This window comes from Haplochromis burtoni, unplaced genomic scaffold (assembly GCF_018398535.1).
Source record: "Haplochromis burtoni strain Fernald_Lab_line unplaced genomic scaffold, NCSU_Asbu1 Contig_47, whole genome shotgun sequence".
NCBI lineage: Eukaryota > Metazoa > Chordata > Actinopteri > Cichliformes > Cichlidae > Haplochromis > Haplochromis burtoni.
This window is the reverse complement of record NW_024582408.1, coordinates 585,420-604,329: the sequence shown is the minus strand read 5'-3', so window position 1 is coordinate 604,329 and position 18,910 is coordinate 585,420. Positions and strand designations below refer to the sequence as shown.

General features: G+C 41.9%; 1 protein-coding gene across 4 annotated transcripts in view; it reads left to right on the top strand.

The window, feature by feature from the left end:
- LOC102307612 (pleckstrin homology domain-containing family G member 1) overlaps positions 1 to 18,910 on the top strand; it is a 60,198-nt gene that overhangs the window by 13,125 nt on the left and 28,163 nt on the right. Inside the window, exon 1 of one of the 4 annotated variants that reach the window (XM_005921629.2) lies at positions 5,557 to 5,916. The exons of 2 other annotated variants lie outside the window; for them this stretch is intronic. Coding sequence is in view for 1 of the 2 variants with exons in the window: in XM_005921628.3 (XP_005921690.1) it covers positions 13,343 to 13,352 (10 nt within the window). In the remaining variant the exon portion in view is untranslated. Of the gene's footprint in view, positions 1 to 5,556; positions 5,917 to 12,862; positions 13,353 to 18,910 lie in introns of those variants that run through there. One more of the 4 variants, XM_005921628.3, reaches the window with a different exon arrangement.

The following is an 18,910-nucleotide window of genomic DNA, read 5'->3' as shown; positions in this document are numbered from 1 at the left end:
TTCACATCACAAGCACATTCATGCAGAGTTTGTTTTCATTCTCATTCATTTGTCCTTTTTGGTCAGGATTATCACAGCCAGCACCCACGCCCTCATGAAGGATGTAGTGCAGGGGGGTCTTGAGGGTAGTCTTCTGCTGCTGTAACTCGTCATCTTCTAGTTTTCATTTGTTTTGAATGCAGAGATGCTCTTCTGCATACCTTTGTTTTTTACAAGTGGTTATGTGCTGAGCCTGTGCACATTGCAGCCTCAGTTTCTTGTTCTTAACTGACAGGAGTGGTATTTTAGAAATATTCACCTGCTGCCAACAAACATGGCACATTCAGAGGCATTTAAATCACCTTGCTCTCCCATTCTAATACTCCATTTCAGCTTCAACAGGCTGGTTTGACCATGTCTAGCTGCCACATCCATTAAGTTGCTGTCATATAATTAGCTGATTAGATATTTGCATTAAACAACCATACCTAATAAAGTGGAGAACGAGAGTGCAGTAGAATAGTTGGGTATAATATCTGAAATTTGGAGCGGTTAGAAGCAGAATTGTTACACATTACCTTACGTCCTATTATGATGCACTGTTGTTATTTTATGGCTTGAGTCATTAATCTATGAAGTGAACAAAAGGATACAAGAATAATCATCTTTGTTCCCTTTGTTAATAGAGAAAAACAAACGGTTCCAAACAACCTACTGTAATCTGCGCTGCTTAAGATGAGTCACCGATTAGTAAGATTAACTGTATTGACTCTATTAGTGTTTTATCTTGCATAAATGATTATGTAAATAGTAAATCTCCTTTTGACGGTTTCAGTTTTAAGCTGTTTTCTATCTAATGTTATCTCTCTCACTCTCCTCTCTGTCATGTCCTAGATCCTGAGTTCTGTTACAGCTCCATGGGGAAGTGTGTGCGCGTGCTTGCGTGCGCATTTGCATTGCAGGTTTAGGGTCTGGCCCGGGCTCGGGCGGCTGGGTGTTGTCATTGAAGTACTGGCCTATATTAACAGCACACTTCGCTGAAACATTATACAGGTGGCAAACACTGCAGCGAGCCTCACAGCAGATAACAAGAGAAAGAGTGTAGGAGATAATTAAAGGTAGAATGACAGTGACGATGTGAGATAAAATAGAATAAAATCTAGTGGAGTATCTCCAGGTTAACGCCTTTTGGCTCGTGCCTGAATTTCACTCTTATCTTTCCATATGTTGGGAGCTGGATAGTTTATAACTTTAAATGCAACACAAACATGCATTCTGTCAGCATATAGAGAATAGCTGCTGATTTTGGAGCTTGTGATAAGATTTTCTTAATCTAACTCCGTAGAGACTGTAGAATGATTGCACATGTAGACGAATACTGTAGACGGTAAACTGCTAACATCTTTCTGTTGTGCAGTCACTTCTATCAGATAGTCTGTGTGCACTCTCTGCAGATAACCCAAATAATAAACTTCTCCATGGCAACTTTAATTACCAAACCTGAAAGGATAATGAGTGTTATTCACTTCACTATTTGCACAATGTTAGGTTGAGACTTTAGCTGTTTTTGCACATTGGCTTCTTCATTTTTGTTTTTTCCTTCAGTGCTGTGTCAGGATATTTTTGGGTGCTGCCATGTTTTTGGGGCCCTCTCCGTCACATCTGTGTCAAGTTAGGACCTGTCAGTAACATCTGTGCTTACAGTAAACACAAGGGCAGAAACTTTTCTTGTTCCACATCCTTTTGAAAATGTTCTTTGGTCAGACTGTCACATATTTCTAGTCTTGTTCTCTAGCTGTTATTAAGTAGCACGTGACCTCAGCACTTTTTTTTTTTTTCTTCTGTCAGCACAACCGGCAGTAACACTGAGCCAGTAACTGGACCACAGTTTACTCTTCATACAGTAGCTTCCAATCAACAAGTTGAAACAGGAGTCGGCTGCCCAGTCGATACCACAACAGATTTTAGGATAATGCTGCTAAGCAACATTAGAAACCAGCCATGCAAATAACAGAAATGAATATCTCTCTGATCTCTTCTCCCACGCATGAGCAGGACTCACACTCAATGCGTATTACTCATCTGTACTGTGTAACTTTAAGTTAAATGGGGATGGTGTGAAGATGGTCTAGTGCCAGTTTACCAGTATTATTTGAAGACTGTAGTTTAAATCTGCGGTAACTCGTATTGTATGTTCTGTTCAGGGTTGTCTTTTTCTTAAATTTACCTATATGATAAAACAGAAAGTGGGGGAGCAGCTCCCTCGGTGCAGAACAAAGCAAACATTTATGACAACAGATTGATGAAAGAGATTGAATCAGACATAGGAGGGTTGCAAAGTGGCTTGCAGATGTATTGCCTATGCTTTATATGAGATTTCCCATTTGGGTGTGTGGGGGATGAAGATGAAGCAAGCGTTGTGGGATGAGATCCATCTAAAGTCACACATTCAGCAAATGCCTGTTGCTAGGGGAAAAATTTTTGTATTTGTATTGTCTCCTGTTCCAGACAAGAGAGACCTGTCTGGAACAGGTCTCTCTTGTAAATGAGACATTATGCATTTGCATAGAAGAAAACTAAGATACTCCAAGTATATTTCGTCTGTTATTAATGTTTTTTTTTAGTATCAAAGCATTTTTATTTGTTACACACTTCAAAGGAAGCATTTGTTTAGTTTAGATGGGATACGGCTAATTTAATGCATTCAGTGGCATGAAAAGACCCAGCTGCTTTTGAAATTTGTAATTTGCCTAATCTGCAATTGTTGTTAGTTTCAAATGATTTGTGAAGTTTAGAAAAGTGAAGCTGTTATGGAAAGCTTTTACTTATTTATTTATTTTTTTAAGCAAACTTCACCAAGTGGAGTTTCTTCTCTTTAGAGGGATTTATATGATCAGGAAGGATTTTTCTGTTGGCTTTGAATGGCTCAGTGAAGATTGGCAAAGCTTCAGTTTGGGGCTTACGCCTAATTTTGGGCTTACTGGCTGCAAAACCCACAATTTACTTTATTATGTTATGAGACAGAGGGCTATAAAGAGAGAGAGGGCTGATTAAAGGAAAAGAGGAGGAAGACAGAGAAGACTTAAAGAGAAATGAAGGGACTGGAAAAGGGCAAAAAAAGGGAAGCATTACAAGGAGACAGACGGCTGACGCTTGTGGCGGAGGGGGGGTAGCGTTTGACAGAGAAGCGATTTTTCTTTTGGTACTGTAAATAATAGCCCCTGCTTGAGTTGGACGGCTTTCATGGCTCCTTTTGTGTGCAGTGACATCTTAGGTTCCCTAAGAGAGAAGAGGGCCGGAGAGGGCTCGGCTTCCAGGGTTTTCACTGGCATGGGAAAGGCTGCGTATTAGCCCAATATGAATATGAGGGAAAATAAAGCCTCCACAGGTCAAAGCGATCCAGCCAATACACACTCATGGCTCTTTATCCTTCACAAACCCGCATGCCTGAACAGATGCAGGCAGACGCACAGATTGTGGCGCCTGCACACACATCAGCATTTCACCATCAGCTGTAGTCAGATGCAGACAGCTTTCCTCACCCCTCCTTTATCTTAGTCCGAGCAGTCGTGTTTTGGCTCGTACTTCTGACGAGAGCAGCCCAGCGGATGACTTGTGGCCTCTGCTCGGTTTCGAACTGTAATTTAAAGCTTTTAATCTTAATCCCAAACACATGTACTTGCTAAGATGTCCCATTCATATTTATAGCAAGGGGCCTAGTATCAGTTTCTCGTAGTGAAAGTCCCGCAAAAAAAGCTTTATTCTAACTTTGTGTATTTTACAGCTGCCCATGTAAAGTGGTGATGACTTAACAAATTGGTTACTTTCATTCTTAGTATGAGTAGTTTTCACGGTTTTGTGAATACAGAATAATAATACAGAAGAAATGACGTGTCTGAAATGACGTGTCTGTCTCGAAAGTAACATTGAGACATACTCAGAGTGAGATCAGAATAGGAAGGCCACCAAACAAACAAAATGAAAAGATGATGATCTCATTAACATGTACTTTCCTTCACTTACATGACCGGAGGAAATCCCTGGAAAAGCTGCATGAGTGTGAATCACCTGCATAATGACATCACATCCTGTTTAATTTGTTCATTTGTAAACAAGAAGCTTAAGATAAGCAGGAAATGGTAGCGGGAAAGGAGGGGAGGGACATTCCTGCTGTTGCAGTTGTCCCTGCATCTCAGAATATCCACTCATCAACACCTAATAATCTCTTACTAGCCCCTCCAGACCAAAATATATTGACCTCTTAACATTGTCCACAAGAAACATAAATTTAATGTAGTGTTCCTGGCTTGTGGACAGGCACGCCCAGTATTGGGGAGTGGGATATGACTTATTTCCTTTTGAATAATCACACGGCTGAATAAGTAGAATTAAAAGCTTTAAAAGCTCGAACGTGTCATTGTCTCTTCAGGTTTTAAAGTGCAAGGTGTGGTGTTCAGTTGCAAGGGCTTAGCACAGTGACAGTGTCTGTGTGTTTTCCTGGTTGGAATAATGGCAGCCAGTTAAGTGACTCACATCAGTCCTGTTTGTGTGGTCATTGCTACAGTAGGTCACAGATAAGGGTTAAAACAATTGCTTGGGTTGTTTGATGTATGCTAGTAGTTTCTGCACATTCCAGTGTTCACTCAAATGTATTTTTCAGAAGATTAAGGTCATTAGAGTTGTGTTTTTAGTTGGTTTCTTATCAAAGGTCAGTGTTTACCACCATATGCGACTGCCGTAGCACCACGTGCAGTTTTGTTTTTCCTGGAAAATCTCAGAGCAGTAAAAAAGAAAAATGTGGAAGTAAGAAAGTGTGTGTGCTGGTTGGAGCTGCTTTATCAATCCCAGGAAGCCTCGCTACCAGGAGGCAGGAACAACAGTCACTGGCTTCCAGAAAAGGGACTTTCCTCCATCCTGCTCTGTTAGGATGCAGAACAATAACCAAATGACTTACGCACACACCATGACCACTGGCTTGGATATTTGTTGTGTGTGCTCATACAGACCTGTTCGCAGCAGGTTGCACTTCAAGCTCTAAACCATGAAATATATTTTCTTGACGTTTTTTGTTTTTTTTAAGTAGTTTTACCCTTTTTGTGCCCTGACCTTGACCTCGAGCATCCCGTAAACTGCACCGTTGAAAGTAACTCCAAGGAGTAAAGAACAACAAGGGGGCAGAACACGAGGCTCCAGAGTGCTGCTGTATGCGACGTGACCCACTTGTTGGTGTGTTTTTTGGGGTTAGATGAGGCAGCTCATCCTTGGGCTGCCCTCTTTTCTTTTCTTCCCTCTCTCCCTGAGCATCGGATCATGTCGCCCACCCACACTCCCGATTGTTATTTCACATTGCCCAGTCACCTCATCACCATTGCTTCTGTTCGGTCTCTAGGCATGTTGTCACAGTTTCACTGACGGCACCGCTCGCTTTTTTCCAATTTCTGTCACATGTGTCGCCTGCAGCGCTGGCAGCTCTCCAGTTCTTGCGGCGATTCCACACCGCAAAGTGAGAGAGGGGGCAGAGCCAGGGCCCGGCTGGAAAGAGGGAGAGCGACCAGTCTTGCAGCAGTAATTGGTCAGGAAGTGGGCTGCTTGGATCTACGAGCTCTTCTCTCCCAGTCTCCCCCCCCACTCCCTCCCGACTCCCTCCCCTCCCAGTGGGCAGTCAGTTCCGTTGCGTTTTGCTTCCATCTGTCCCCCCCCCCTCCACACCCGCCCTCGCTCTCCCTCTTCACACTCGGTGTCTATCTTTCTCTCTGAACTGACCTCATACTGTAGAAGTGTGGACCACGGACTGGGCCGCCTTGACGCGAAGCCTTACCTACCTCGTGTCAGCGTTTCTAAGAAGGTGTGAAACTTTCTAAATGGATCTAACCCGTGAAAGGATACTGGGATACCAGCAGCTCAGGAAAGGCTAATCGTAGAAATGGTCTGTCTGAGGTGAGTGACAGGTTATCATAGCCTCTTTGTGGATCAGTAAACTGACAAGGCATAGAGTTTGGCCTCTGGTTTTGGCTGCGTGAACTGCTTTGATAATTACTGTAAATAAGGCTATGCCTCAGTGTGTCTGCTCTCAGACATTACAGAACACCACGTTTTGTGTCGTTTCCTCCTTTTTAAAAGCCCAGGTCTTTATTTAATCATAATTGCAGACGTTACTCCTCCAAACCCAGTCTGGCCGGCAATTATACATCCCAAAGTTTCAATTTAGCATGACTCTAATAGCACGTTTTGCCAACTTGTCTAATTAGACTGCATGGCAGCCCGCTGTAGTTAGTTTCTGTTTCAGCTTGAGGGATGCTGACCATTATTTTTGTGTTTTTTAAATCTGCGATCCTGAATTTGCTGTATTATTCTCCCCTATCTTCTAAATGCCACTAGATCCAATTATAATAGATTTGTCATCATTTTCACAGCAGTTTGATTAGAAATGAGTTCTTAAAAAGATGTGGACACAGTGAGTGTTTGACAGTCAGCTTTAAATACAACATAAATCACATTTTACAGCTTGTAAGTGAAACATTGTTACTTTATATTGCGATGCAATAACACAGACACGCCACAGTGTTTGGTGTATGTGGGTGTGCGTGTGTATCTGAGCATATACTCGTGTGTTCTCCTTTGTGGTTTGTCCTCATTTGAGGTGCCCTAACTGGAGCACCCAGCTTCTGATGGGCACAGATTTAGACTTATATTTTTGCTTTCCCCCAGAAGAAAGTGAACTGACCCAATAAAGTTACAGTTAAAATCTCTGGCATGTGTAGCATGACTTTAAATATTGTTTAAATCTGTTTAGCAGTAGAGTACCTCTAGGATCATTTTTGATAGTTCAACAATAATACATTAACTTCAATTTAAATTTGTATATGTGGATCGCTTGTATATATGTGTATATTATTAGGCTTGTGTCATGCGTTTCCCTAATGTGAGAAAAATCCCCCTGTCTGGTCTCCTTTCCTGAGGCAGGACCCCCAGGTCCTGCATTTTAATCTGAGGCCAAACACCGCTTCCTCCTGATATCCGCCACACATGCTCTCATACTAGCTTAACGCACAATAACTCTGTGTATATACATGTAACACACACGCACTGTGGCCCTGCACATTACTCTCTCTTCTGTTTCAGAGCTTTATACTTTGTCACATTTTTAAGTATAATTTTCCTGTGAAAGATCGCTCAACAAATCTTGCTGCTTTTCATTTATCTGCCTTTTCTTGATGAAAATCCAAACATACTGAAAATCCCTCCTATCATAAATACTTTTCCAGAGTTCTGCTCAAGCCCCTGGTGCCACCCAGCTCTATCATTAGCTGCGGCTGTTGCTGTTGACGTTGTTGTTCTTGACGTAAATGCTTGAGTTATTTCTGTGTCGCTGTTGTTGTTGTTTTGTCTGCTGGAATGGCGAAGACACTCCTTTGCTTTCCTGGATGCTCCTTCTCTGGCCAACTTTGAGGGATTCCTACTCTTATATAAGCTGTATCTGCTGCTTAAGTCAGATTTCTGGCTGGGATGAGGAAGAAATTCCTGAACTTGTTCTGGCACTGAGAATGGACTGCTGCAGCCTGAGGGAATACCATCCGAGAATCAGAAAAACTTATAAATCAGGAAGTGGGGGGAAAATCACCGCATCACTTTAGATAATCGGGATCGCAGATTCTGCTTTCCTGTTTCACAAAATTAGTCCTAACACAACAAATGCTAGAATTTCCATACATCTGTTCATGATTTATAGACCGTGTTGATGCGTGAGACAGGCAGGCAGTAACAGGACAACAACTTCTCACATCACAGGTGGTGTGTTAAGAACAGTCAGTCTGTGTCACTTCAAAATACTTAACTGGGATGCATGTGGGTCAGTTGTTGCAAAATCAGGCAGTTCAGCTAAGCTTGGTTCAAATTGTCACAACTTTATTTTGTATACCTTTCAATTATAGTTCACATGTGTGAGAACGTTCAGTAATTTTCAGGAACGTTCAGTAATCTCTTCCCCATGTTGATGTTGCAGGGGACAACATCAAGCCTTCTATCTGCTTTTAGTCCACTTGTATGTAATATTGACCGTGTAGGTAGCATGCAGGCAAACAGTCCAGGTCGATACCAAAAGAGTTACTGCATTTGCCAGAAAAGCAGCAACAGAAAACTGGCAACACACATGGATCAGATGGCTGTAGCTGTGTACAAGCTGCTGAATGTTGACTGAGATGAATCTGATATCCCTGTGTCGGTGGTGTTCCTGCATCATCATCATCATCAACCTGCAACATCATAATGTTGGTCCAGGATCAACATTGCAGCTGACCAATCATCTTGTTGTGATGTCATAGCTTTGTAATGCGGGGAAACGAGAAACAAAAGCTCTTGTTTATATAAAACGCTGTTCAAGGACAAATACTCTGCATTTTGAGTGTTTTTCTTTTTCATGTGATTTGTGCAACTTAATAAATATATTCTCAAGTTAGGTTTGCTTTTACCCAAATTTAGTTTGGCTCACTGGTGGTAGTTTTTAATATCATTAGCCACCTTCTTGGCTAATGCTAATATGATTGCTGCAATGGTGATCCTGGACCAACATCACTTTGATGCTGTAGGAACAGGAACAACACCAACACCGGCGATATCGTGCGTTGACTGTTAAGTTCAACTGTAATGTAACCACTTTGAGTTCCTGTTTGTTGTTTCTTAACATTAAGCATACACTAGTGTGGAGGAGCTGGCACTGTAGGTGGATTTGGCTTGTTATCTTGATTTAAGGCGGGTTCTGCTTTTTCTGCTGTCTTTGCTGAGCTAAACTAATCATCTGCTGGGTGCAGCTTTATTTTTCATGATTAGATTGGAAGGGATCTTATTGTTACTGAGCTACATTAGATTTCCAAGATTGCCCCCTTAAGGTCTGTTAAAACAGAATTTCCCAATATAGTATTTGTTGCCTACATATCTACTCCTTGATAGATACTGACGTTTCTTGGAGCCATTACTTTAACTTCCCTGTGAACATTAAATTATCCTCGCTACTGATTGCTTAGGTCCACTTCCAACAAGTTTTTGCTTCACAACTCTATATGCTTATTGGACCTATTGAACAGCTGCTATTACATGGAGAGGTTAAACAAGATTTGAATCAATATAAACATTAACATAACATCTGGAACAACTTAAAACAGCGAACAAAGGCATCAGATGTTTTGCAAATGCCTCCAAATTGCCTTTGTTTACATTCATGTGACAAAGCCCCCGAACAGCAAAGGGAAGTCAGGAGAGCTCAACCAACTTTTGGACACACGTTGCCCGTTTCCTTTATTTCCAGCTGTGAGTAAACATTTTTCAATCCATGGAAATGATGTTTCCCTTACTTTGACCACATGGTTTGTTATTCGAACTGTGATGACAAAGGTCTCCTATGAAGACCTGTTTTAAGTGATAGTGATGCTGCTTCTGTTGGATATTAATTTCGAAGATATGTTGGATACAAAATAGATGATGAGAGACAGAAGATTTTTTTTTGTTTTTGTTTTTTTCATCCTTTCGGGTGAAAAGGGACAACGCTGTCTTTTTAAAGGGTTAATGAATAGCTCTGGCGGCAAGAACAAAGGCTTTAAGTGTTTATGACAGAGTCTGTGAGTGGAAGAAAAGACTGTGTATATGTGTCTGCTGATGATCCATCTCAGTAATGACAAAGACAGACAGGGTCACACAGGGAGGGGGAAACTGTATATGAATGACCTCTCCACCCAGTAACTCCTGTCATTAATCACGGTCGTTCCCGTCCTCTGAGTCTGTTTCCCGCTGTATTCTCACTTTACATTTCCTCGTTACCACAGAAACATTCACACCTATCAGAGTTGGAGATTGGACCTGGTTTCACACACATGCAAGCACAAATTCAGTCACCCACTGCCCACTGAAATAACAGCCATCAAATTAGTTGTCCACCTCCCTCCGCCTGCAGTCCTTCCTCCTCCCTCCAGGACATGCAAAAGAGGTTTTGGAATTTTTTCTTTTTTTAAAATTTCTGATTACACACTCACACAGTAAAACATTTTCAAGTGCCTCCGGTCATTTAAGTCATGAGTTTACAGTGCTGTTATGCTTGTGTGTGTGTGTGTGTGGGGGGGGGCAGTAAAAGCTGATAAGAGTGTGTACGAACCCTGTGCCCTCCTCCAGTGTTTGCACTGCCCAATTGTTATGAGGAATGGAACGGTTTATTGACAATAAGCATTTTCTTCCCTCGTTTCCTCCCCCTTTCTTGCTCTCTCACTGTCTTTCCACATGCCGCTCAACCATGGAGATGGATACCTCGAGGTTGCCATAGTGACCACTACAGCACAATGGCTCGAATTATCTTGGCAACCCCAAAAACTTTAATACTTACATCTCCACTTAAAAGCGATGTCTACATTCCAGTGATAATCACACTTATTATAAAAGTTATACTCTTATTTTTTTTAGTTAACATTACGCAAGGGAGGAGCATAAAGGGGGGCATCAGATAAGGAACAATGTGGCTGTAGGTTTCTGTCATCAGCAAGTCGTGCTTAGCTGAACTGAGGAGTTTCGAAGTTCCTGCTGCATGTTTGCCAAGCTGGAAGTGCTCGTCATGGACTGTGTGTGTGTGAGGGGTGAAAGGTAGCAGAGAGGGGGAGTGGCAGGTGGATAGTTTTGGATTTAGAGTGGAGCTTCAGGGGCTTCGTGGGTCAACGATCCCTCAAGTCATTAGAGAGAGGGGTCGTGCTTCTTTAGGTCTGGCCCTTGTGTGTTTGTGTTTGCGTGTGAGAATGAGAAGCAGAGAGAGAAAAGTCCAAGGGGGTCTCTATTCTAGTATTTGTGACGAGATGAGGTTGGCCGTTAGCAGGACCCCATGCTGCTTGGACCAGTCCTTATCATTTAAGAGGGACAACAAATAGGCAACATATTTGCTTTAGTGTGTGAAACTGATGGTCCATTGTCTCACGTGTGCCATCCTGATGGGACACACGGCATGTCCTGATTTATAAGCGTCCTGTGAACTTCCCAAGCTAAGTGTTGTGACATCCACAAGGGTTGCATGATGAATCTGTGGGATCCTAAGGGGGCAAGAAAAAGGACTAAATTCTGCTTTTAAAAAGTTGTTTGTTATGCAAAACCTTTATTAAACTTAAGATGAAAGATCTTTTAAAAGTAGATGATGGGAAAACAAATCAGTTCCTATAAGTCTTTAAATCTGCTGGTCACAACCTCTAACACAAATGTGTATGGAAACATTCTTACACAGAGCAAAAAAAACAAAGTTTGTAAATTATTGTCAGACTTACGAAACGTGTGCAGCAGCCTGTTTAGCTCTTCTTAACATGCCTATGTTAACAAATCAGAATCATTCCAAACGAACAGGCTTTGCAGTCTGTGTACAATACATACTATCTGAATACTGCTGAACCCAATTTCCTTACCCACATAAGAAAACACATTCCCGTTCAGACGAGGTGGAGAAAGTGGTCATAATGTTGCAGGAGAGAAAGCTACAAAAATGTAAGGCAGGAAAACGGGAGAAAAAGCTAACCAAACAAACTGAAACTATTGTGTCCATGTGGAAAACGGCTTGAAGCCCTGACAGAAACGGCAAAGCAGTTCACAGTCGTGCACCAACTGTGCGCTGGATGGAGCAGGCTGTTGGAGATTAACCAATTGGATGTGTACGAGGATATCGACAGAGCCATAAGTAAAGAGATCAACCGATTCCCAGTTTGCAGCCAACTGACTTGGTGGTGTGCCTAAACTAACACTATGTTCCTTTTAGATACGGCTGTGTATTAAACCTCAACACTTGTCATCTAATGATTAATGAGGTTTTAATAGTCTGAAGCAGGATTTACTCTCAATTTTTCATGTGTGTTTCTTGGAGTGTCCCTCTAAATTAGATGAGAGAATGATAAATGTTTAAGTTCCTGGAAGGAAGGGGGTTATTTTCACTTCACAAAAACATTTGTGTATGTCCACAGAAACACAACTCCAGCTTTTATCCTTAACCAAATATTCCAGCATTTTGAAATAGATTTTTATTAAAAACATCCTTTTTCAGCCATTGTGTTAAAGCAACATTAAAAGGATATTCCAGCCATTAAAAATGACAATGCTATACAGTTGAGGAGACTTAATGTGAATGATTAGTTAAAATTAATGATATCATTTGCTTTAGCCCCTAATCATTACTCAGTCCAAAAAAAAGTCTAAGATCCAAAAGATTTATTTTTTTTTAAGAAGACCCTCCCACCTACTAACTACTACACACCTGACCTGCAGTTTGATATGAAGGCTTTCTGTTATACCCAAACATATTCATCCTAACGATCTTAAAGTTTTAGAAACTTTTTAGAAACTTTAGACTGCTTCACAGCCTGCAGACGACATGATAGAGTGGAAAAGTATAAAATCAAGTTTAACATGGCATCCACTGTCCACATCCTTCCTCTTCTGAGATTTTGTGTGCTCGTTCCCTCCAGCCTTTCTCTAATCTGGGCACAATGAGCCGTGCGGTGGACGAGGAGCTTTTGTCTGAGCCGGCTCGCAGCCTATTGATCAGTCGTAACCCCCTCCCCCCTCCTTGTAACGTGCATATATGAGTGTGATCTGTGGAGCTGTGCACTAACAACAGCAGTTCAGCTGCCCGCTGAGCGTGATGGACACACGCGCACACACACAAAAAGGGTGCCGCCTGGCCTACAATGCATTGCGGACCATGCTAAAAGTTTTATTTTGCAGTACAAGTGTAAAAGAACGGGGAGAAATAAAGTAGGGGAAAAGATAAAAGAAGGAAAAGGGGAGAGGAGGCACTTAATGTGGAACTCCCAGCTCCTTATAATTTGCTGCAGGAGAGAGAAAGCAAGGGAGAGGAGGAGTCAGGGGGAGGGGAATACCCAGCGGGGAGGGAGCAGGAGAGCAGAGGCCATTCACTCCGACACACACACACAGACTCTCTCATATGCAGGCACACACATGAACTCTTATAGACACACACATGAACAAAATAGATGCATTGCCACAGAATAGAGGGAGGGAGAGAGGCATTCAGAAGGGCAGGCAGAGATCCTCGGCCAGCTGAACTAGAAGAAAGAACATCAGCCTGAGGAGTGTGTTGAGGAGAAAATCCAACCTCAGTGTTTGTACCTCTGTGTGTTTTAGTGGAGCAGACTGCATGTTGGATCCCTGGAAAAAGATTCACAATGACTGGGAAAAATTTGGAAAACTAGGAGATTAAAAAAAAAATCCAGACTGTGCTGGGAATACTGTTGGAATAATCTGAATATGTGACCCTTGTTGGAAATCCTTCTTTCATTTCTGAACCCATTTGTCAACTCATTCACTTGCATTTTGTTAAAGGGAGCGCTAAATCAAAATGCCTACTGGTAAGCAGCAGCTCTTTTTTTATTATTCATGTCTAATCTATTCTAAGTCAACTTAAACACATTTCCCAAGAGTTTATTTATTTTATTATTTTATTTATGAAGTGATGGGGCTGGATTTTGCACGGGATTTTCACATCTGCACATCTCTTGACGGGAATTAAAACCACGTTCTTGTTGAAGAATATCTGGGTTATGTTTCCATTTGGTGAAATGAAATCTGTGGTGAACATTTGTTTGGTCAGCAAACTCAAAAAGTATAACAGCAGCCCTTTTCAAGTGGCAACTGGTCAAACATCAGACAGCGAGATATGATTACAAGGTATGCTTACTGGCCTCTGAAGGCTTGCTTGTTTATGCTCTTGGGTCTTTTGCTGGGTGTGTGTAATATTTGTCCACAGCTGACAGCGCTGCGTGAAGTGTATTTGGAGCGTTGGTCTCTTGTCAGCGCTGTTCAGTTAACGCCGTCTTCTGCTTGTTGTCCTCACCTCTGGCTTTGAGTGAAGCATGTTTGTTTTCTCGCAGGCGTGTTGAGTTAAACTTCTTGTGATGCTGAGGTGATGGTGCGCACACACACACACACAGCCTTTGGTGTTCTTTTACAGTGGTTAGAAATTGTATTTACTTGTTGGCAATTACAAATAGAGATCTGCTGCTGCAGAACATTACAAAACTTTGTGTGTTTATTTACCAAAGTAGATTTTCACCGGTAGCTACATTCAAAGCATCAGTTCAAATCCACATGTAAACTACCTTTTAAATCATTTTATACTTTGCTTGTATATCCTCATGTCTCTGAAAGCCAACACATGTCTCAGTGTCCTCTGACCCGGGTGTAGGTTGGACTGAGTGTTGAGATGCCATTCTACAGCCTGTGACCCAAATTAGAGCCTTGAAGACAGCAGTTGGGGGTGAGGCTACAAATGGGCAAAAGGAAGAGGAGGGGGAATAATTACTGTTTAGAGCAAACTCTTTGGTTTAGAGGTGCAGGAGACAATGGACCCCTCCGTCGTCCTCCTTGCACCCTGCTTGTCCAGTCATCTGGTCAGACATCTGCCCCCATCCAATCATGAGCACTTGGCACAAGGCGCTACAGGCACACAGCGGCTGGACGGGTGGAGGTTCGGGGCAATTTAAACAAATGAGATCTCACGGCTCATGTAGAAAGAGATTGCGAACTGATGAATCTTTGCAGAAAGCAGGCTGAAATCCAGCTAGGTCAGAGAATGAGGCTAGTGTGTCACTCTCATAGGGAGTTGAAGGGCGTGTGCGGCAAAGGGTCGCGTGAGTGTCCCAGGAGTGGGTGCGACACTGAGTGTCTGAAAATAGGGATGGGTTGTTGGTGAATGCTTTTCCCACAGCTAAACACCGGTGCTGTCAACTAAAAGCACACTGCACATTCCTCAAGTCCGCAGTGTCGGTAACAGAGAGTCTCGGCTTCTAACTCGCATCTTGTAAACATGGAGATAAAATGTGTTAATCTGTGTACATAATGTGTGTAAATGAACCTATGTGTGGTGGCTGTTTTAATCATTTAAAGGGTTTTATGTAATTACGTGAAAGAAGAAGGCATTTGTTTGTAATTATCCTGCCAGCTGTGTGTGTTGACTTTGACTTTAACCATTTTCGTGAGGCCATGAAACCCCAGGGGTCTGCCGAGTCACAGATCGAGTTCAAGCTTCAGGCTTTACCAGCGATAACGTGCAAAGTGATGTTTTAAATCTGGCTGGCGGATGTGCACAGAAACACATTGAAGAAAGAAGGCTTCATTTTCCTCCATCAATCCTCCAAAGTGTCTGCATTATAACACATGTCCTGGTCATTGTTGGTCCATTGGGAAGCTGTTCAGTGGAAACCCCACCCCATGTCTCAAATCCCATCTTTCGCCTCACTCTGTCTCTCCCACCTCTGCAATCCCCCACCCCTTTTCTTCCTCTGCTCTCTACATTTGTTTGACTGCAGTGTGAAATCCAGGCTGACACTTTAAGGTCCTTAGTGTCAGTTGAAATCAAGTCTACGTCTCTATCAGAAACAGAGGTTGACCTTAAGTGGACGCAGCGGAAGATCGGGAACCTCTCCATAGCCTGTTAAAAAAAAAAAAAGATGAAAGAATTTGGTAGATTGGTTTTAAAATGGAGATAAAATGTGTTGGGTAAAGTGCCACAAAAGGCAGGATTCAACATGGGAGCGAGAGTGGGAAATGGAAAAGAGAAAAAGCAGTGGAGTGGGTGTTTTTCGGCCTTTGGCCTCTCTTCTCATCTTTTCTTCCTACTTTCATTCCTCTGGGATCTCTCCTCCTCGTTTCTCACTCTGTTGCAGTCGCACAAGTCTGATTGCTTGACGACTTTACAAAGATGCGGCCAAAGTGAAGACCACTGGGCTGCTTTACTTCCATCTTGCCTTTTACATTCTCGTCACTCATCATAGCATATTCTGGATTTAGTTACGTTTTTAAAGTCCTTGGATACCAGAAAAATGCAACGTCAGCAACAGACTGCATGGCATTGAACTCATTTGCCATCTGGTAGGCTTGGTGAAGAATAAACAAGAACACACACGAACAAACAGCTTTGATTGAAGGCTTTTTGAGATGTGCAAAGTGTGTGGTCAAGTCATGTCTGGTGCGCTCACTCCTGTCTTCAAATTCTGGTTCTTTACAGGTAAATATTTTTCCGGTGAACTTGTACAGATTCATTTTAAACCCTCCCACAGCTCCAACAGCACGACGGTTGGAATATAGTCTTGGCTATACAAGAGGAAAGCTGCATTTATCAGAGTATAAGTGCTCTGAGCGTGAAAGGCAAGTGTTATGAACACATGCGCTCCAAAAGCAAATATGAGCCCCGGTGGTCTGCAGCCATGTGCTACATGCATGCTGGTCAATGTGTATTTTTACATAGTAAAGTATATACTTGCAGAAGCATGGTTTGAGCCTGTAGGAATGTAATGTGCAGCTCATATTTACACACAGCGAACTTGGCCGACTTATTTTATGAGCTGCCAAACACATTCAAAGCTTCAATGCATAATAGAAGGAGGGAAGAGAAGAATGACAGGAAGGGAGAAAGAAAATGGCCGGAATTAGGAGAGGGGTAGGATAGTTGTGAGAATTTGGTGAAAATGACCTAAATTGGGGGGGAAAGGAGTGAGCAAACAAATGGAAGCAGGAATGATTCAGAGGGTTGGGAGGGGGATGCAGCCTGAGCTTATTGATATGCCCAGTCTCTCCATGCTGTCATGCTGCAAATGACCATGTTGATGCCTTTTTATCTGTGTTCATCTTTAACCTTTGAATCATCCTCATAAAGCAGGTGGCTTGGAGCATTTTCTTGAGGGTTGTGAAGTGGCTGTCTTTGCTTGTAATGAGTTTTGGCTCAAGTTGGCTCTAAGGAAGGTGGTTTGATCGGGATACTTTTTGTCAGGAAAGAGGAAAGGGATGAATACTACAAAGCTACTACAAACCTTAATTTATTTTCAAAACCGTATTCTGTTTTTGGTGAATTTATTTTTGACTTTTCTGAAGTTTAGTTCATTTTCTAAAGAAGTCCGTTTGTACTTTCTGCCTCTGCATTCCCATAAGGGTCTCATTTGTTGAAATATTGCTGCGGACTTGCATGCAGAAATAAATTTGTGAACATCTGTGTGTGTGCATAAACAGATCTTTGTGCACATGTGGCCTAATTCACAGCATACCTGCCTTTTTTTTTTTTTTTTTTTTTTCGGCACTTTGTTTCCCCTCCTATGTGAGTCCCCCTCTCACTCTGTAAGATTGCTTTAACTCACACCAAACCAAGCTAGCCATACCAAGTGGGTATTTTCCATATGTCCAGTTTTTTGTTTAAAAAAAAAAAAAAAAAAAGATCCCCTCTTTCGTATTCACATGCCTGTGTTTTATTGCTGAGGGATCCTCCCTGGAAGTAGCATGGCGGCTTTGTTTCTGGAATCCCCAAACTGCTGCGCTCAGTTAACTACTCGTGTACAAACCCAGTGATTAGGGATACCACTTAACTTAAAATAAACAATGTGAATTGTTTTTCACTCCAGAATCTGAAGATGACATAATACTTTCAACTTGTTTACCCCTTGGAGGTTCACATGTCCTTTACAAAGCACTCACATAGCTGTTTGTGCCTGCTGAGCTACTTGTAAGGATCCTGAGGGCCATAAAGAGAGAAGGTTGCTAACAGCTGTTTACTGACCTCTCCAGAACAAAGAACACTTCAGGTGACCATAAAGTGTGTTACTGAAGTTGAGTGCCGCATGAGTCATTAAACCTAGCTGGACTGGTAGTGAGGCTTGTCTGGCTAACTTTGTAAATGGAGCAAAACTGGTGCTGTAGCGAGTTATCATGAGCATGTGAATACACTCTGTGTTTTGATGTGTGCTAGTGGCAGTTTTGTGAATGTTACTGATTCCACAAATTTATATTTTAAATGGTCTTAATGCACGTTAATGAGGAGGAGTGGCGTTGACTCCTTTATACTTTGGAGTAAAGTGTTTTTGACCGTTTCAGTGCATTTTACAAAGTAGACAACAGGCAGTTATGCTATCCAGATTTACATCTTCCTCAGTATTGCTTGTTAAAAATAATTATTGAGACTGTTTAGTTAGTTATATGGTTGCTTACCATAAAATATTTAGCAGATATGTAAAAGTAGATTTTATGTTTTATGAAACAATGAGTTAGTGAAGTTTACCTGATCTTCAAGAGCAGAACCGATTAAGAAAGGCTCTTCTTTGTTTCGCTTCTGACTTCCAAGTTACTGACTTGGTTCCCTCTCCATTGTTGTCATTGTTTTGGTCTCACAGAGTCATACTTATCCATAACATAAGCTGCTTTTTGCATGCGCTGCTACACGCAGACATATTATGTCAAATTCAGTTAATTCTGTCCTGCAGAAACTGAAGAGAAACGGAGAGACTGAGATGGTCCATTTCCCAAGTTTCTGCAGGGTTGAGGTGGAGATTGACCATGAAAAACTATTTTCATGGTCAGTAATTTCTGATAAGTTTAATAGTTTATATGGGGCTCATTCACCACTAAATTGCATGTGAAGAAAAAAATGTAAATAAAATCCAGATGAACGGGATTGTTTTTAATCGTTTTATAATGCCACCATTGCATTCTTTAAACAGTAAAACACAAAATGCGACTCATTGTTTTTTACCACTGTTTCTTTTTACTGTGTCTGCACAGTTTTCGGTCTGCTTCCTTTTAGTTGTTGCTGTCTGCCTTACAGATGGGTGTGATGGTCAACATATTAAGAATAGCTGAATTGTAAAGCACCCCTCAGCTTCTTGTGCCAGGGTGCTTTACAAAGTTTAAATGAAAGCCAGAGATTGAAGCCAGGTTGCTCCGGCACTCACTGATTCTCTCTCCCTCTGCTCTGGCAGGAAACTTGGCCCTCACACACTAGCCTAATCCTCATATGCACAGACATTTGACACACAGAGGAGACACAGTCCCAGCCTACATGCTTAGGACCATAATTAGAGATCATTTACAAGGATCAAGTTGAACATAATCTGGACAGGAGGTAACTAAAGACTGGCCATCATTG